General features: G+C 40.5%; 1 protein-coding gene across 1 annotated transcript in view; it reads left to right on the forward strand.

Annotated features, from left to right (window-relative positions):
- Positions 1-18,402, forward strand: part of ST8SIA1 (ST8 alpha-N-acetyl-neuraminide alpha-2,8-sialyltransferase 1) — a 133,898-nt gene that overhangs the window by 48,289 nt on the left and 67,207 nt on the right. Inside the window, exon 2 of the mRNA XM_037033919.1 lies at positions 5,577-5,721. Coding sequence (XP_036889814.1) covers positions 5,577-5,721 — 145 coding nt within the window. The remainder of the gene's footprint in view (positions 1-5,576; positions 5,722-18,402) is intronic.

Consider the following 18,402-nt stretch of genomic DNA (forward strand, 5'->3'; position numbering starts at 1 on the left):
TATTTAGTTGTCCATGTGTTTTTATACATGTTCCTGAAAACCCATTCCTCCTTTCCCCTCATTATCCCCTCCCAAATATAGTTTTTAAAGGTTATTTTCTTTAACATTTTGAATGCTAGGACATCAAATAATTTATAAAGATTTGATTTCTTGTGTAATCTTTGTTATTCTGCCTTACATTATTTTTTAAAATTTTATAAAGATCATTGGGCAGAAAAATGATATAATATTTTTCCTAAGGTTATCTGTTTTCCATTCTTTCTTTCTCTACTGAACTGAATGCACCTCTTTTTATTTACAAATACTTAGACTGCACCACTTATGTACAATAGAACATAGAGTGAGGCATGGTTCTAAGAACTTCACAAATACGAACTCATAGTCCTCTTAACTAAGCAGGCATTCCTGTTTTGTCATCTCAAGGCTGAGCACTTGAGAGGCTGAGGAACTTGCTCCAGGGTACATAGTTGTAAATGAGACGGCCAGGGTCCAGACACAGGCAGTCTGGCTGCAGGGGCCATGCCCTTAATCAAGATGCTGCACTGCCCAAGGTTTTACCTTGGCCTGGCACAGAGGTCAGACTCTACTAGTTGAAGGTCATTGAACAAGGTTTATCAGCTTGGCCCTTCCCTTCAACAAATGTTTACAGATGGCTTCTTCCTATGTTTCTCTTTTTTCAGTTTCCATTTGTTTGTTAAAATTCACAATCTTTTGTTTCTTCAAACGTATTAAGCACAATTATTTTAATGTTTCTGTCTAAAAACTTCATTATCTTTATTCCTGTTTTGGAGCCATATTGTCTATTGTTTCTCTTAATTTTAATAATATTTTCTTGTTTCTTTGTTATATATCCATGGTTTTAATGATGTGCCGGACATTGTTTCTGGAAATTGAGAAGACAGTTGAGGACTAAGATGATGTTATCTTCAGACAGCCAGGGTGTAATTGAATGATCTCAATCCAGCCAGAGATTGAATCATTCAAAGTGGGGCTTCATTTACTTCAAGGGCTGGTCTATTTCTAGTGCACACATACTTTTAAGGTATCTATACCAACCAAAAAACTAAGGGATTTTATCAGGGCAACAACTCCTTGGCATCCTTTGAACTCCAGTTTTCACGTCCCCAGTTCCACAAGTCTTTTGGAAATTTTGCTCAGCTTTTCAGCCTTTCAGCTGCCTCTTCTAGAACCACCACCAGATGTCCTTACCAACAAAGGGGTCCTAAATGTGGGACTGCCCTTTCCAAGTTTCTTTATTCTCCTAGATCTTGACCTCATTTTTTTAACTCCTTGTTAATTCTCAGATGCTCTCAAAATAATTTTGTTTTTGGTCTAGCTTTTCTAATTGTTTTTAAATTTACTAATTTGAAAGAGGGAGAGAGACATTGACTTGTTATTCTACTTTATGTATTGATTGATGGATTCTTGTATGTGCCGTGACCCAGGATTGAACATGCAACTTTGACATATGGGGGCAATGCTCTAACCAACTGAGCTACCCAGCCAGGGCCTCTAATTGTTTTTGATAGTTTGTCCAGATTATCTAGAACATCCTTGTATAAACCATTTCTTAGCTGATGAGTCAGGCACAGACCCTGCCACCACAGGCAGTGAGGGAGATAGCCCTGGAAACACACAAGTTCAAGTGGAAAAGAGTAAAGGGGCATTGAGAGCATTGGTTAAGACCAGGGTCCCTGGAGTCAGGTCAGGGTTTAAAGATGAGCTATGCCACCATGTGGCCTTGTTTAGATGACCAAGATGAGGATTATGACAAAGAGGAGCGGCTGGGTCATGGAGGGATCTGGATGTCAAGGTCCACAGTAGGCACTGGAAGCCCAGGGAGCTTTATTTCAGTTTTACTGAGAAATAATTTTATCTATGGTAGTTTTTTTATTTACGAAAACAGGTGGCAATCTATAGTCTGCCAACAGTGCTACATTAAATTTGAGAGATGAATAAAATTCCTCAGAGGCAAATATTTCCCAGGACGTGTTCTAAAGAGATAGGAAGAAGTGCATATTGAAAGAATGAATCTAAGTATTAACCTCTCCATTTCCTTTAAGTGATAGTGATTACTATTTCACACTTCTGTAGCCCCTTAACTTAAGTGAGTTTTATTTCATTTATTTTTTAAACTCTTTTGTTAAATAGCTATTTATATTCCATATTATTTTGCATTAATTTCAGGTGTACAGCACAGTGGTTAGACAATCATATACTTTAACAAAGTGGTCCCCCCGATATGTCCAGTACCCACCTGACTCCATACATAGCTGTTCCGATATTGACTGCATTTCCCATGCTGCTTCTGCTCCATTATAAAATGGCCCTACTTAGGTCAACTTTCACAAATCTGTAGATGGCTTTTGGTAGTATCGGCATTTTGACAATTTCTCTGATCCATGAGCATGGGATACCCTTCCATTTATTTGTGTATTCTTTGATATTTTTCATTAATATCTTGCAGTTTTAAGAGTAGAGATCTTTTACTTCCTTAGTTACGTTTATTCCTAAGCATTTCATTGTTTTTGATGCTGTTGTCAATGGGATCAATTTCTTTTTTTTTTTTTTTTTCAGAGAATTTGTTGTTAGCGTATAGAAACAGCTACTGGTTTTTGTATGTTAATTTTGTATTCTGCAGTTTTACTGGATTCGCTTATTAGACCCAATTGTTCTTTGGTTCAGTCTTCAGGATTTATTGATATAAAAATCACACCATCTGCAAATAGAGGCTATTTAACTTCCTTTTTTCCAATTATGATGCACTTTATTTCCCTGATTGCTCTAGCTAGGACTTCTAAGACTATGTTAAGAGTGGTGAGAGTGGGAACTCTTGTTTTGTTCTTGATCTTAGAGGAAGAGCTTCCAACCTTTCACCACCGAATGTGATGTAAAGTGTGGGCTTGTCAGATATGGCCTTTATTATGTTGAGGTATTTTCCTTTTATACCCGATTTTTAATTTTTTTTAAATCTTAAGTGGATGTTGAATTTTGTTGCATTTCTTGTTTTTTGTGTGTGTCTATTAGGATGATGATATGTTTTTTTCTTTCTTTTTAATCAATGTCTATCACATTGCTTGATTTGCACGTGGTGAATAATCCTTGCATCCCAAGGAAAAATCCTACTTGACCACGGTGTATGATTTTTTTAATGTGCTGCCAAGTTTAGTTTGCTAGTATTTTACTGAGAGTTTCTGCATCTATATTTATGAGGGATTTTTGGCCTACACTTTTTTTTTTAGTTGCATCTTTTTTTTGGCTTTGGAATCAGGATAATGCTGGCCTCGTTCTATGAGTTTGGGAGTGTTTTCTCCTCTTTGATTTTTTTGGAAGAGTTTGAGAAGGATTGGTGTTTGTTCGTATTTAAATGTTGGTACATTCACCAGTGGAGCCATCTGTTCCTGGGTTTTCCCTCGTTGGGAGGTATTTGACTATTGATTTAATCTCCTTATTAGTAATTGGTCTACTTTGATTTTTCTATCTGTTCCTGATTCAGTCTTGGTGAGTTGTGTGTTTCTAGGAATTTTTAATTTCTTATAGATTGTTCAGTTTGTTGGCGTATCATTGGTAATAGCAACCTTTTGTGATCCTTTGAATTTCTGTGGTATCAGCTGTAAGTTTCACTTTTCATTTATATTTTATTGGTTTCACTTATATTGCCTTTTCTTTTTTCCTTGATTGTTCCTAAGGGTTTGTCGATTTTGGTAATCTTTTCAAATAACCAAATCTTACTTTGGTTGATGTTTTCTATTGTTTTTCTATTTTGTATTATGTTTATTTCTGCTGTAGTCTATATTATTTTCTTTCTTCCGCCAACTTTGTTCTTTTTCTAATTGCTTATGGTGTAGAGTTAGGTTGTTTATTTGTGATCTTTCCTGCTTCTTAATGTAGGCATTTGTTGCTATGAACTTCTCTATCAGAACTACTTTTTGCTATATCCCACAAGTTCTAGGATGTTGTATTTCCATTTTTGTTTATATCAATACACTTTTTAAAAAGATTTTATTTATTTATTTTTAGAGAGAATGGAAGGAGAGGAGAAAGAAAGAGGGAGAAACACCAGCGTGTGAGAAAAACATCAGTCAGTTGCCTCTCCCAGGCCCGCAGTCAGATATGTGGCCTGCGACCCAAGCACGTGCCCTGAGCAGGAATTGAATCAGTGACCTTTCAGTTTACGGGGCAACATCCAACTCACCAAGCTATACTAGTCAGGGCTGTATCAATAGACTTTTTTAATTTCTACTTTAATTTCTTCTCTGATCCATTGATTATATAATAGAGTATTGTTTAATTTCCATGTATTCATGAATTATCTAGTTTTTCTCTTGTTATTGATTTCTAGTTTCAGGCCCGTGTGGTCAAGAGAAGATACTTAGTCCTTTTCAGTCTTTTTGAGTTTGCTAAGACTTGTTTTGTGGCCTAACACTGAATCAGTTTATTCATCTCTACAATGAAGTTGGGGATATTGCACCTGTACTGAACTTGTACTATGTTTTCCACCTGCACATTCTCAGTGAATTCTCAGAAACAGCCTCTGAAGCCAGTTCTGAAGCCCAGTAACATTCTCCAGTATGGAGTTAGTAAATGGCAGAGCCAGGATCCAAACCAGTGCTCCATGTTACCATCCCATTTCAGCTCTAAGCTTCTGTTCCATGGGTAGCAAAAATGTCTGAGCAAGCATGTCTCTGTGGGGTTGTCTTCAGAAGTGGTTTATTTCAGTAGGTCCTTCTAGAGGTGGGACTAGGGAATGTGCTCTTTCACTCAGGAGTAAATGGCGGTTTTGATTAGAGGGGAACATAAAGACTAGCCTGTAGAACATTATCAGAGCTTATACTGGAGGGCCAAATAGAGGAGCAGCCTGCACGGAGGGTGAGGTGATCCAGGTGTTCTAGACACCAAGGGAGTAAGGAGACCTTTGTGAAGGTCACATTGCTCAACTGTGTTGAAAACCACTGGGAGTTCAGACAAAATGAGAACTGCAAAGCCCAATAGGGTTTACCAGTTAGAAGGCAGGTTGCTTCACTAGTGTGTGCAATCACATCACCCATCTCATTTTGTTTCTATTTTTAAGTTTCCCAGGAGCTGTTCTTTAATCTTGTCTCTACATGGGGAGTGCACCCTCTTTTGGCCCCCTGTGTGCATTCTCTGCTCCACACAGCTCCTGTAAAACCCCTCGTCACTGAACCTAACTACCTGATTGTTAAATTACATAAGATGCCTTTCTGCTATAGCTGAGTATCTCAACAGTTTCCAAAGTTAGCCACCTCTGGAACTGGATGTTGAATCAATCAATCAATAAATATGCAATTATGATGATTATTTTTACCTTTGAATATATTTCACCTGCATCTGAGAGCTGATGTGTTTTTCTTAATTTTTTTAATTATGAAAAATTTCAGTCATGCATTCTGGTGGCTGAAAGAATGAATTAATAGTAATCTAATCACCCTGGAGACACAGATGCTTTTGTGAGCTGGCACAGAGGCAAAGCTGCACATCTCTGTGGGAATGACAAGTGAATGAGCCTGCTGCTCACTTAACCTGCTGTTCCTTTTTCTCTCTATTTTCTCTCCTAGGAAACAGATGGAAGACTGCTGTGACCCCGCCCATCTCTTTGCTATGACTAAAACAAATTCTCCCATGGGGAAGAGCATGTGGTATGATGGAGAGTTTTTATACTCATTCACCATTGACAATGCAACTTATTCTCTCTTCCCCCAGGTTGGTATAGAGCTTGTTGCCTTTCCATGTAGTTTCTTACATGTCTTATTTTATAGGAAAGATATCATTAAATTTGTCTAATCAGATCTACTTCTTTTCATCTTCCTTCTTCTCTTCTTAATTTTAAATGTTTTTCTTTATAGTTGTTTTTTGTGTTTTTTTCTTATAATGCAAAAAATTCCTTTTGCATTATATGCAAAGGAATCATATAATGTTTTGATGTAAGAGCAGAATTAAGATGCTATAAAGTAATAGTTTTCCAGCCCTCTCTGATTTCAGTCATATGAGACTGAAAGCAAGGACAGGGATTGTGGAATTCCAGTATTTCGAGGTTGGCTGTGGGGTAACCTCAAAGATTTGCAGTGCTGTGCTTTCCTCAGGCTGATGTTCTCAGGGAGTGGGGACCATGTGGTCAGAAGTTTTGCTTCTCAGAGCTCTTGAACCTTCACCCTGTGGTTAGACTCCTGATGTGAAGAGGAGGAGGGGTGGATGTGGAAAGAAAGAATTTAACCACTTTTCAAGTTGTCTAAAACAAGCTCTGGCTACTAACTGCTTTTCTTCTTGGTTTCTTGAGCATTGAAAAAAATGTTTTATCAAATTATAAAAAATAAATTATGTCTATATACCAAGTAGGGAAAAAGGAAATCTTCCTTTTGGGGAGCCCAAGTTGAGAGGGGGTAGATCTTAGGTGAAACTGCCATTAGGGAGTGATGGAGTCTCGGCCTTCCCAAATCTTCTACCTGCTCTCGGTTTGGCCAGATGGTTGTGCAGAAGGAGGATTCATGGCCGAGTTGGAAAATGGGATGGAACCTTTCATGTGTCTGGATTAACAGCAAAGAGTCTTCAAGGGAGGGACCCTATAAAGTGGAGACACAGGCTTCCCTGGATCCAAAGTCACACTCTGTGAAATAGCCCATATTTTCTATGTTGTCCTTAGGTGTTTTATTTTGATTTAATGTAAGACCATTAAAATGAGTGAACTTGTAAGTTATTTTTTAATTTCTAATTTTTCCATAGGAAGTAAAAGGCTTAATCATTGCCAGTGTTCATGAGCGTATTCTTTTTCATTTGCCTTTAGGAGGCTTTCTAGTGTCAAAGGACATGATTAGGAATCAAAATCACTGGGTTGTACACCTGAAACTAGTGTCCTTTTTATGTCAGCTACAATTTAAAAAGGAAAAAAAGCAGTCATAAAATGTGGGATTGAGTTTTGTCTCCATTTCTTACTAAGTAAATTACCTTGCTAAGTCACCTAACTCTCTTGAGACTTAGCTTTCTCATCTGTACAGTGGGGAGAGCAACCCATCCCACCAGCTTTCGGAGTTGGGGTCAGGATTTATGTAGGTAATTCATGGGCATGTACTTTATAAACTACAAAGCATTCTGTGTTAGGTATTAATGTTGTTTTGGTTGCATCTTCAGATGGGGAAATGAGGAATATAATTATATTAGTCAAGGTGTAAGGCAAGGAACAGAAGTCTTCCTAGGTATTTTTCACAGAAAGATATTTCATGTTGGGAATTAGGAACTTAAAAATCATTAGAAGAATGGAGACGTGAGAGTCAGGAGGTGGCTCCTGGAATTACTCAGTTCAGGAACCTACCGCAGTGACTGTGGGTTTGGGGTCAGAAAACCCCAGCTGCCGTTGTCAAAACTGCCTCCAACACAACCAGGGCCAGGAAGACGGGTTCCAAATCACCCCCTCTCTCCAAATCTCCCTCAAGTGCATCTAATGGGTACAATTAATTTACACCTGGAACAAGAGTAGTTTAGCAGTCTGGGAGAGGCAGTTTTTAAATCAAGCTTCAGCAGGGACCTAGAAAAAGGATGGACTAGAGGGTGAACAAGCCAATCCACAGTAGCCTTTTTGTTCAAAACCTGATATTAACTTGCTATGAATTGAAGAAGAGATAAGGAAGCAATTGCTTTAACAACTCATCAAATGAAAAAAAATGTAAAGAAATCCAAAATAGGCTGGGTATACACGAGGGCTTTTGGTCAGACAGACTGACTTCTAACTTTGTGCTGGAAAACAGATTTGAAGAAAAGAGACACTTGAAGAAATACAAACTAGCTTCCCATCTTATCTGTCAGCTGCAGCAGGAGGATAGCAGGAAACATTTCCTTTTCAAGTGTGTGCACACAACAATGTGCCTCTTTTGCCATTTGAAAGACCAAGGAATCCTGCACTGATGATAACAATTGGTTTTTTTCTTAGGAAGCAGAAGTCATTTCATCACTGTGTGCATGCGTGCAGGCAACACAAATGACTGAACCAGTTGAATGAGTAGATTCTTAAAATAGTTGTGTATTTCTCTGCTGAGATTCTGAAATGACAAATTGATCTATAGAAATCCTGCAAAATCAGTTTGCATCACCAAGAAGGATTCTCTCACCACACTGTTACTTCTGAGTGAAATATTTCCAGTTTGAGAACAGGAAGCTAAGTTGCCAGTTAATTGATATGTTTCCATCATATTTCTCCTGGGAAGAAGTTGTACGTGTGCTGATTAGACAGAAAAGCGGGTGAGTGGGCTGGGCTAAGTGTTGTCATTTAAACAAAGTGTTCCTTCTTTCCTTGGTTTCCCATCCAAGTACTAACCAGGCCTGACTCTGCTTAGCTTCCGAGATCAGACAACATCCAGTGCATTCAGAGTGATGTGGCTGAGACCCTTCCTGGAGTTTCAGCAAAATCATGCCATATCACTCATGCTCTAACTCAGATATACAATTTTATATTGCACCTTTAATTTTGTATTCTAATATATTTACTTTAATTAGATATACATTTCCCCCTAAACACTCAATATGTATTAGCCATCATTATTATTGTTTTTATTCCTTTGCCTACTTTTATCCACTGTTTTGTTGTGGTGGTGATGGTTGCCTACATGCTATCCAAGATGCTCTGTGTGGTGTGAGTTACCAGGTCCTGACAGCGCGGCAGAGTCTAGGAGGGTCCCCTTGAGATGATGGGCACGTTGAGATGACACACCAAATCTCCTTAATTACAATCAGCAGCTCTTATTTGGGCCTCCCATGACACCCCATAGCTTTGTTATCAAACTTATTCAGTTCTGTCTCTTGCGAAGATATATATGAAACAAATTATTACAGATTTCCTAAAGTCCTTCTCTGCTGATCCCACAAAGCTTCTCTTGTGGGCTTTTGAGGAACAAGGACAATTTTCAGTTCTGTGCCTAGTGCGGTGCTTCCAATACAGATGTTCTCTTCCAGCTGCTGATGTTTGCCAAGGGCTCCCTGTCTGCGTCGCACGTGGGCTGGACAACTGATGTGCCCTTGCCTGCACTGTTGAGACCAAGCAGCGCAGATTGAGGCAACCATTTCCAAATGGCTGTGTAACTGTATTTTGGTGAAATATTTGTTAAGTATTATTAGGCACAAAGGGCAGAATTTGAACCCTCACATAGGTTTTCTAGAATATTCTCTGTGTGTTTGGAGGAGACAGGGTGATGATCTTCTACTATGTGACTCTCCCTATTCCCTGGATTGGGTTCCACTCCTTCCTGCTTTGCTGGGAACTGTCCCTTTGAATCCCACACCGTCCCATATCTGTAGACATTACTGAATGAAGGCTATTTTAGCTTAAAACACTTATGCTCAGGAAGACCATAAATTTTCTTAGAAATGAGGGAGGGTGTAGCAGGAAGGTTAGAAACCACATCTGTGCTGGCATAATTTGAAATATATTTCCTGTTGGTGTAATAAAAACAAGGTTGGCTCATCATTCTCTTACATTGTGCCTAGTAGTCATGTGGCATAAATCACAGAATAGACTAGTCATTTTCCCTTAGAAAAGCCACCCAAGGCCATATGTAAAGCATCACAAAACATCATTAATGCATCCCAAATGGACACTCATTTCCAGCTCCTCTGCTCACCACAAGCTTCCACTTGGCCTGAACTGACTCTTCTCTTGGCCCATAAAAAACCCGGCAGGAAATTTTGATGTAGATTTGTCAAAGTGGCTTTGTTAAAATGAATCCTCTGAGCTCCTGAATATCCGTGTGTCTCTCAGCAGTTGCTCCCTGCACCCGGCCTAAGGAAATTTGGTTCATACTTATATGATCTACAGCATTTAGTAGTTTCCCTCTTAATTTATTAATATTATTGTAATCATTTTCCTAACCATGTATCTTTTGTAATAGAAGGAAACTAAGGGGACTAATATTTGTTAAAGATTATTGACAAATAATCTTTATGAAGTATGTACAAGGTTCATGTTGCCAGGCTAGTGTTTGGCTACTTTATGACAGAAACCTGACATAGGAGCTTAGCCAAACAGGTGCTTATTTATCTCAAGCAATAGCAAATTAGGAGGTGGGCAGTTCGGGGATGGATGACAAATACACAGTGCCATCGAGCTCTCAGGCCCCCACCTTCCTGCTCAAACATCCTGGTGGCAAAGAATCTCCAGTTTCAGCCCAGGATTCCAGGAGAAAGAAGGAGGACACAGAAGAGAAAATACGGACAGACTCCTGTTCATGTGACAATCAATGGTCAAGACTAAATCACATGGGCAGGGGTAGTTGCAAGAGAGGCTGGGACTTCCAGTATTTCAGCTCTAGGCAAATGCACTGCCTATGTTGACCTGTACTGTCTGCCTCAGTTTCTTTACATGTTACTCACTCCATCCATACAACAGCTCTGCATGGTTTTCATTATTGTCTCCCACAGATGGATGAAACCGAGACTGAAAAGGGTTATATAACGTATTGAAGCTCCAAGAGCAGGAAGGTTAGAAGGGCTGGAATATGGAACCAGGACTGTCAGATTTCAGAAGTTTTATTGTTATTATTTTTTCAGAGACAGGGGTTCTAGTGAATCCGTTGTTTATTTTTATCACCCAGTCACCCTGAAACTATTTTAAGGTTTTTCACCTCTCTTCTATGAATACTCTTAGAATGGAAGGAAATGCTTTTGTAGCTGTTTGAGAGGAAAAAATAGAGTGCAGATATGCAGGCTATAAGATCCTATACAACACGGTAGTTTCTGCAGGCTTTGAGCTCCCTGGTGGTCCACATTAAAGGGACAAATACGACCAGTTATATTATTTAGACATCTCTAATATAAAAATCTAGGTTTTCCAAGGAAAGTAAAAATATTCTTTTCTCACTGTTTCTATTTTATAAGACTCTGGAACATGGTCTCACTACCATTCAATAATTCAGGTCATTTACTCTATCATTCTTAGCCAAATGCCAGCATGAGAGAACTATGTAGGGAATGGAATCTAAGGATCTGGGTTTTAGACCTGACTTTTCTGTGACAACATGTATGATTCCAGACAAGTAATGTCACTGTTTTGGGCCTGAATTTTATAATTTTTTAATTTAAGACTGTGAATACCTGGTTTTTAGGTTTCAGTGTTATTAGGAGAAACAAAGCTAAAATGAGATTATGCATGTAAAAGTGCTTTGTAATGAACTCGATGTACACACATATAATAATGTTACTGTTGTTATCGGCTAAAGCATTTATGGCACAAAAGCATTTCCTTAGCATTTTGGTACTACTGGGAACTGAGGTGGGGGCTGGGGGGAAACGTCACTAGAAAATGGGAGAAATAAAATTTTCCAGGGCCGCTAATGGGGAGAAGAGAGCGGCCTCCTGAGTCTGGGATTCAGGGAAACAAAGTAGTGATGGAGAATGCTACAGACTTTACCAATCGCACATTTGTATCATTGTAGGTGCAAAATAATTATGATAAACTCAAAGTGCAACGTGAGGTAAATTATCCATTTCCAGTGAATTAGGACTGCATATGTGAACAATGACTTAATATTCACTCTTCTTCAAATTGCTCTGTAACCGAGATGCAGAGAGTGGCGCATCACCCATGTCCAAATACCTGTCGTCTTTGTCGGAAAGGAAAGCAAGTGATTAGAAGTGAGGCAGTACAATGGAGTTGCCCCAGATAGGGGCTGAGGCTGAACTATTAGATGCCTTGTCTGTCAAACTTAAAAAGTAATTACAGATCAAGACCTTTCTCTAGTAAAAATGCAGAGGCTCTCTATGGTTGAGAACAAAATGAAAGTAACATGTAGGGAATGGTTTCTCTGGTCATGGTGTAGACCCTTTTAAAACATTTGACAGTGTGTAGAATGGAGTACGAAGACTGAGAGTGCTCAGGCTTGAGGCCTCCTGGGGAAAAGGATGCATGACACCATCTGCACCTGGGTCAGATCTCATCCTGAAGGTCTAATGGAGTGCTAACAGTTTTTTAGGAGCTGTTCGTGTTCCATATAACATTTTCTTCTTAGTTTTGGTGACGTGACAGGGTGAGTTCCTGCAGAAAAAGCTGGTGTAGCTTTATTTATTTATTTTTACCTCTTCACTTGGTTTCTTCATCTTGGTCTTTCTTGCTGTCAAAGGTCCAGGTATAGAAAGAAATTTCCATCTTACTTTGATATCGTTTTAAGCATTTGTTTGCATACCAGGAGGCCTCTGTTTTTATTTACGCTATTGATATGCTCGTTGCACTTCTTAACTTTATTAGAGGTCTCTTAGATGCATAGAGATACATTTGATTAATTTATAGAGAGGTATATTAACAATGAAATTTTCTGTGGCTTAATTTGACCAGGAAATAAAAAGATACAAAGGAATACTGAGACCATCTACTTAACAATTCACTCATTTTCTTCTGTGCATTGACTTATAATCTTTTGACCACATAGCTGAGAGCATAAATTCTTGTCACCCCTCATGGCCTGACTAGTCACACCCTGTTAAGTGCAGGGTTGAGAAGTTTGGGTAGACTTGCCTGATGGAGTGGAGGAGGGGTAGGATGGGAATAGGACAGAGGAGTGAACTTAGCTGTGGGGGCCAAGAGGAAGTCCAGCCAGTAGCCAGAAAGGGGTATTTAGATCCTAACCAGAAGATAATAAGCACTGACAAGATGTGCCAATAGTGCACCCAAGTCAGAGATGAAGAATGAGGATGGAGGATGGAGGTATACATGGAGATCCAGTTTCAACAGCAATTGACTTCAGATTCAGAGCCGCTAGCCTGGCGGTTTAGGAACTGGCAGCTTCCAGGAGGTACTGGTCAAAAGAAGGCAGGACCCAACCTTTCTAGAAGCTTGAGAAGTGATCAAGTCAGGACTTTAAAGGAATAAGGTGGGGGGCCCCAGCCTTGGGGTTAAAATTAGGGACTGTTTTTGAGAACAGGGCTGAATGAAGCACAGTTTTAGAGCTGGGTGTGAGCTGGGCACCAGGAAGGACAGCCTTGGAACTGTGTTCTGAAAATAAGACAGAAGCCAAGTTACCAGAGCCACACCTCAAAGCCAGGGCGAGAAGCATTTGATGCTGATTCCCACAGCTCTGGGGGACCACTCCTCAAAACATGCCCCTGAAGGCAGGGTTGACCTGCATGTCCAAGGGCTCAAGCAGGATCCGCAAATGTCCCAGGTCGGGGCTCAGGATGTACACAGAGGTTGAGAAGTAGGCCTGATGAAGCAGATTTTATTCTTTGAGGCAAAAACATTAGGTTCTTGCCTGCTTCTTTGTCTTCGCCTGTGTCTGGCTTCTGTGTCTGACTGTATGGAGACAGCACAAGCTAAGAGAAGGAAAGAATCTGGGCAAATTGTTAATTAGGACAGTATATTAGCAGCTTGTCAGAAAAACAGGATAAGTGTGGTGGAAAAATTTAGAACAGGTCAGGTGTGGGTCAAGATCTGCCAACGGTAATGGAAGCAGAACTGTGTTTTGAGGAGAACCGACATTTGATACTCTGGACACTATAATGCATAGGATTCTTCTTGCTAAATTCTATTTTTCCTGTCTACCTATACTCAGTCTTCTCTTTGCTAAGAAAGAAAAAAGTGCTAAGAAAAAGGTAGTTGCAAATAAAAATTCAATAATCTGTTTACCTGAACTGGTCTCTATCACTAAAACACTGGCTAACAGCTCTTTATAAAATATAAAATGAACATTGTTGGATCATTTGGCTTAAATTTTTCCCTTCCTAGGGTTCGGTCTACTCTGATTTTATACACATTTTGAGAGTAATATATTCTGATGATAGTACATTAAGAAAGTACTGTCAATTCCAGACCCATAACATGAGTTTCCTATTTTTTAGGTCCTGCCTCTAACAGCTTATTTCAAATGACAGTGACCTCTTGCCTAGAATTCTACAATAGTCTCTTCTTCTCCAAGACATTTCCACATTGCAGCTTGAGTAATTGTTTGAAAATGCAAATCAGATTGTGTCATCATTTTGTTTAAAACTCTCAGTTAGCTTCCCACTGACTCCAGGAGAGAAAAACATCTTAAGGCCCACAGGCTCTGCTGGGTCTGGTCCCTGCACATGGCTCCAACATTGACCTCCACAGGGTTCCCTCTCGCCCTTTTCACTTCCCCTTGCCAGCCTTCTTTCAGCTCCTGCAAAACACTGGGCTCTCTCTTTCCAAAGAGCCTTTCAGTGCAATGTTCCTTTTGCTGGAAAACTTGTTTTCTTTTCTTTAGTTCATGTGTGTTAATCTTTTAGATCCCGTTTGAAGTGTCAATTCCTCAGAGGAGCCTTCCTCCTAGCACCCACCTGGTGCTTCGCACTTGCAACTTTGTATTCAACTGTTTAAGTATTTAATTCGAGGTTTTCTCTCTTTCGCTGGCTAGGACACTGTTTAATTTTGAGGGGGTGGGGTGCTCAAATATCTCAGTTATTATTAGTAGTATACCATCTGGGGCATAGTAGAGATTTAGTAGATTTTAGTGGAATAAATGAATGAATAAGTGTTTGAATGAATGGTGCTGCTTGGTTTTGCTATGGTCTGGCGTGGACTTTGGAATCCACCAGCTCAGTGAGAACCGAAGTAACCACGGTTTGCCGGTGCTTCCAGATGCCTGAGATGGGGATTGTTAGTGGATTTACTTAAACTCAAAGGCCGATGCTATTTGTGAACTCAGGAAAAATATATAGTTCTTCTATATAAGCCATAATAGAATATTTAGTTAAATCAACAATCTACAAAATAAAATCAGAGTTGAAATTAAATATAAACAAGAACTTTATACATCAGAAATTCCCTTTCCTATTTGTTAGAGTTGTCAGTCTGTTGAGTATGTCCTTCTACCAGGATTACAATTGGTAAATATACATTGGTAGACCCCACGGCCTATGCTTTGAAATAAATACAGAAAGAGTTGGAGTTCATTGTTGGAGAGTGGAGGGGAAAATCTGCACATTGGAAGCAGCCCACGTAAGAAGCCTCAGAATGACTGTGTCCGACTGAAGTCTTTAAGGAAAGACAGTGGAGGTAGTTAAACAGGGTTACAATGAGTCCCTTTTGTTACCGCATCTGTGCTTTGCCCTCGAGTGGTTATTTATCAATTCCGGGTCTCAGGTGTTGCAGTGAAATCAGTCTTGCAAAACACCACGATGGAGAAATCACTGCTCTTTCTGAAGATTTAAAATCACTGTCAGAGAGGTCAGCTCAGCCAGTCTTTTTGCCCTGTGCCCAACCAGAACCAAAGGGTAGAAAGACTGATGGAGTCAAAGAAGGGGTGACTCTTGAGTCTCCTCCCTGCCACAAGGTGGCACCCCAACACTAGAGCCCCGTGTTGAGGTCCTAGTGCTCTCTTTTCTTGAATCTCCTGAGTATCAGATAGTCCTGCACCAATTTACCCACAAAATGAATTTGTCGGATTTGTAGTTTGAAGTCACAACTAGTATAACCCACCATCTTTTATCAAATTAGCAAACAGCTTTCTGCTTGTTTTCAAGTTATCTTGGTTCAACTGATGGAGGAAAAGATTTTTTAATCTTTTTTAAAAGATTTTATTTATTTATCTTTAGAGAGGAATGGGAAGGAGAGAGGGAGAGAAATATCAATGTATGGTTGCCTCTCATGTGTCCCCTCCTGGGAACTGGCCTGCAACTCAGGCATGTGCCCTGACTGGGAATCGAACTGTGATCCTTTGCTTCACAGGCCCGCGCTCAATCCACTGAGCTACACCAGCCAGGGCAGATTTTTTAATCTTAATAGCCCTGCAGAGCCAATATGTTTAGTAAACAAAACAACCAATATACGTCCTAAAGAACCTCTTGCCAGAGAGTAATCATTTTTTAACCCGTTGGAACTCTAGCGAGGAAAAACATCCAGCCAGATGGACACCAGACTTGTGTGTAGTATTGTCAGTTAGAACAATTATCCTTTGGCTTGAAAACTTTGTGACTTTTCTGGAGATTAGTAAAGGACATAACCGAATTCTCTAAAACACCCTTTTCAGATTGTAATCACAGTTCATGGAAATGGCCTTGAAACAGAAGTTACAAAATGATCTGCAAAACTTAGAAGGAAGAATATAACAGGTCAAAAGTTAAAAGTAAATAGCAGTCATCAAATTCTTAAGGCATGTTACAATTTCATTGTTAACCTTTTGTATTATAAACAAATAGAGATAAGGAAGGGGTTGGAAGATGAAGCCTTGGGTTGAGGGAAATAACTAGTTAGCAGGAAGGATTTTTAAGATGTGAGGTGGATGAACTAAGGGCTAGTGATACAGGGTGCAGCCAAGGGGGGGCCCAGAAAAGATTTGGAATAGTGTCCAGAACTCAAAGTGTACAGAAATATTAGAGGAAATATTAGGATGTCCTCACTCCCCCCCCCCCCCAGGTGTCAGTTGGGGGAAAGGACGAATGGAGCAGGGCCATTGAGAGCTGTTTTGCATAGCAACAGTTTTGTAGCTAACCTCTGGAATGGGATTTAACATATCTATAACCTTTAACTGGTTTCATAGATATGTTAAATAGCTGTGGCCAAGTTTTGGGCCAGGGAGAAGAGAGTAGCTACCCAGGCTAGAATTGGGAGCTGCTTCTCAGAGAGGGCTGCTTGAGAGCCATGTGGCTTTAGCAGAGTGAGGACCACCCCCCCTTGGCCAGGGGAGGGGGAGAGTCACGCTATTTAGAAAGATGTAGACCCCTGTAGCCATTAGGAGGGAGAGCCATGCAGTTTCAGCAGAGTGCAGACCCCCTCTTGGCCAGGTGGAAGAGAAAACCACGCAACTTTGCCAGAATGGAGATCCCTGCGGCCAGGTGAAGAAGAAAGACGCGGCTTTGGTAGAAGAGGCCCACAGGGCTTTGGCGTGCTCCCTTTGGCTGAGTGGCCTGGAGAGCAGGAGAGACTTTGACTAGAACTTGGTACAAAGAACTCTTGCCAGTGGAAGGTGCCGCATGACTTTGGATTAATTGGAGATCCTGCCTGGACAGGCAGGCGACACAGCTCACGTGCCAGCGGCCTGGGAGAAAAACGGACGTGTGCTCTTTTCCTGATTTACGGTACCCGGAATTGGGACAGTGGGAGAAGGGAGCGCTGTGTGTGTGTGTGTAGGTGTATATCCTTAAAGACTTTAATATTTTAAGGAAGGCATTAGGCCTGAATAGCATTAAATAAACATTTTGTTTCCTTTTCACAAATCTCTGGCATTGAGAGATGTGTTTCCGATTGGCGGCGGACAGAAGAACCCTATAGATATTAGAGTATCGTCCTTGGGAGGGGCCCCTGTTTTCTGTAGCAGTTTTTGGCATCCCTCGGTGGGCCAAGTATTGCCCCCCCCTCGGACCCTTTGTTCGGTAACACTAGGACACCTTAGGGAGAAAGGCATACTATTATCATATCAATAAAAATAGTGGCAATGTCACTATTTTATTAATATGATAAAAATTTTATTCATTTAATAAAATGTCGTAGATAATGTCACATCTTTAAAAAGAGAGTGCCCGAGGAAAACACAAATTCTTTATTTTAAATTCTGTTAGAGAACAAAATTCAACTGAGTAAATCTGATGATCTAATTGGCTTTATCAGGCAGTGCATGAATCGTGGAGCACCCCTTCTGGCAAAGGGAAGGGTTTATAGGAAGAAGGGGATGGCAGAGGACTTACTACCAGAAGAAAAGACAGGATTGTTTTAGACCAGGGCATCTCTGTTGGAGGGGGAGGGGAGGAAGGGGATGACAGGTCTTATCATGCAGATTACTTGACCGGTGCTAATCAGGGGATTTCAGATTGATACAGCTCACATTCCTGGGATAGATTAAAACTACGTTAAGTCTTGGTTTGCTGTCATGGGGCAAATCACTCCACTTTGGCCTCGTTTCCTTTGCGGCAGTTGTATTGTGTTTAGTGCACTCGAAAGGAAATCATTCTAGCCTCAACGAATCACTCCGTGGACGCATGTTTTTTCCCTTACTGAGTCAGTTAAAGGGGGTGTGAGTCAGATAAGGGGTCTGTCGAAGCCACTGCTGGAAAGATAGGAAAGCTTCATTTGTTTGAGATTCCCGTTGATCAATGCAAAAAAGGAAGAAGAAAATCTGTGTATCTACTGGAAATGCAGACATTGTGAAACTATCCCACAGCTGGTGAAAGGCTGCCACAACTGGCGGGGGGGGGGGGGGGGGGGGGGGGGGGGGGGGGGGTGCAGTGAAGAGCGGATGCAAGTGATTGTGGCCAAGTGAATAGGAAAGAAGACATTTTAATGCGGTTTTGAAGATGTTTCTGTTACCATTGCCATTTTACTAATTATTGATAAATGAAACAGAGCAAAGGGAGCTCAACATTGAGATTAATAACCTGGGGAGCATGAGCCTGCTTGCTTGGCCAGGAAGCCACAGCTGCACACCCCAGGGGACCACAGCATCCCTCAACCAGGAGGAT

This window comes from Sturnira hondurensis, unplaced genomic scaffold, assembly GCF_014824575.4.
Source record: "Sturnira hondurensis isolate 20B ecotype Veracruz unplaced genomic scaffold, ASM1482457v3 Scaffold0021795, whole genome shotgun sequence".
In the NCBI taxonomy this organism is placed as follows: domain Eukaryota; kingdom Metazoa; phylum Chordata; class Mammalia; order Chiroptera; family Phyllostomidae; genus Sturnira; species Sturnira hondurensis.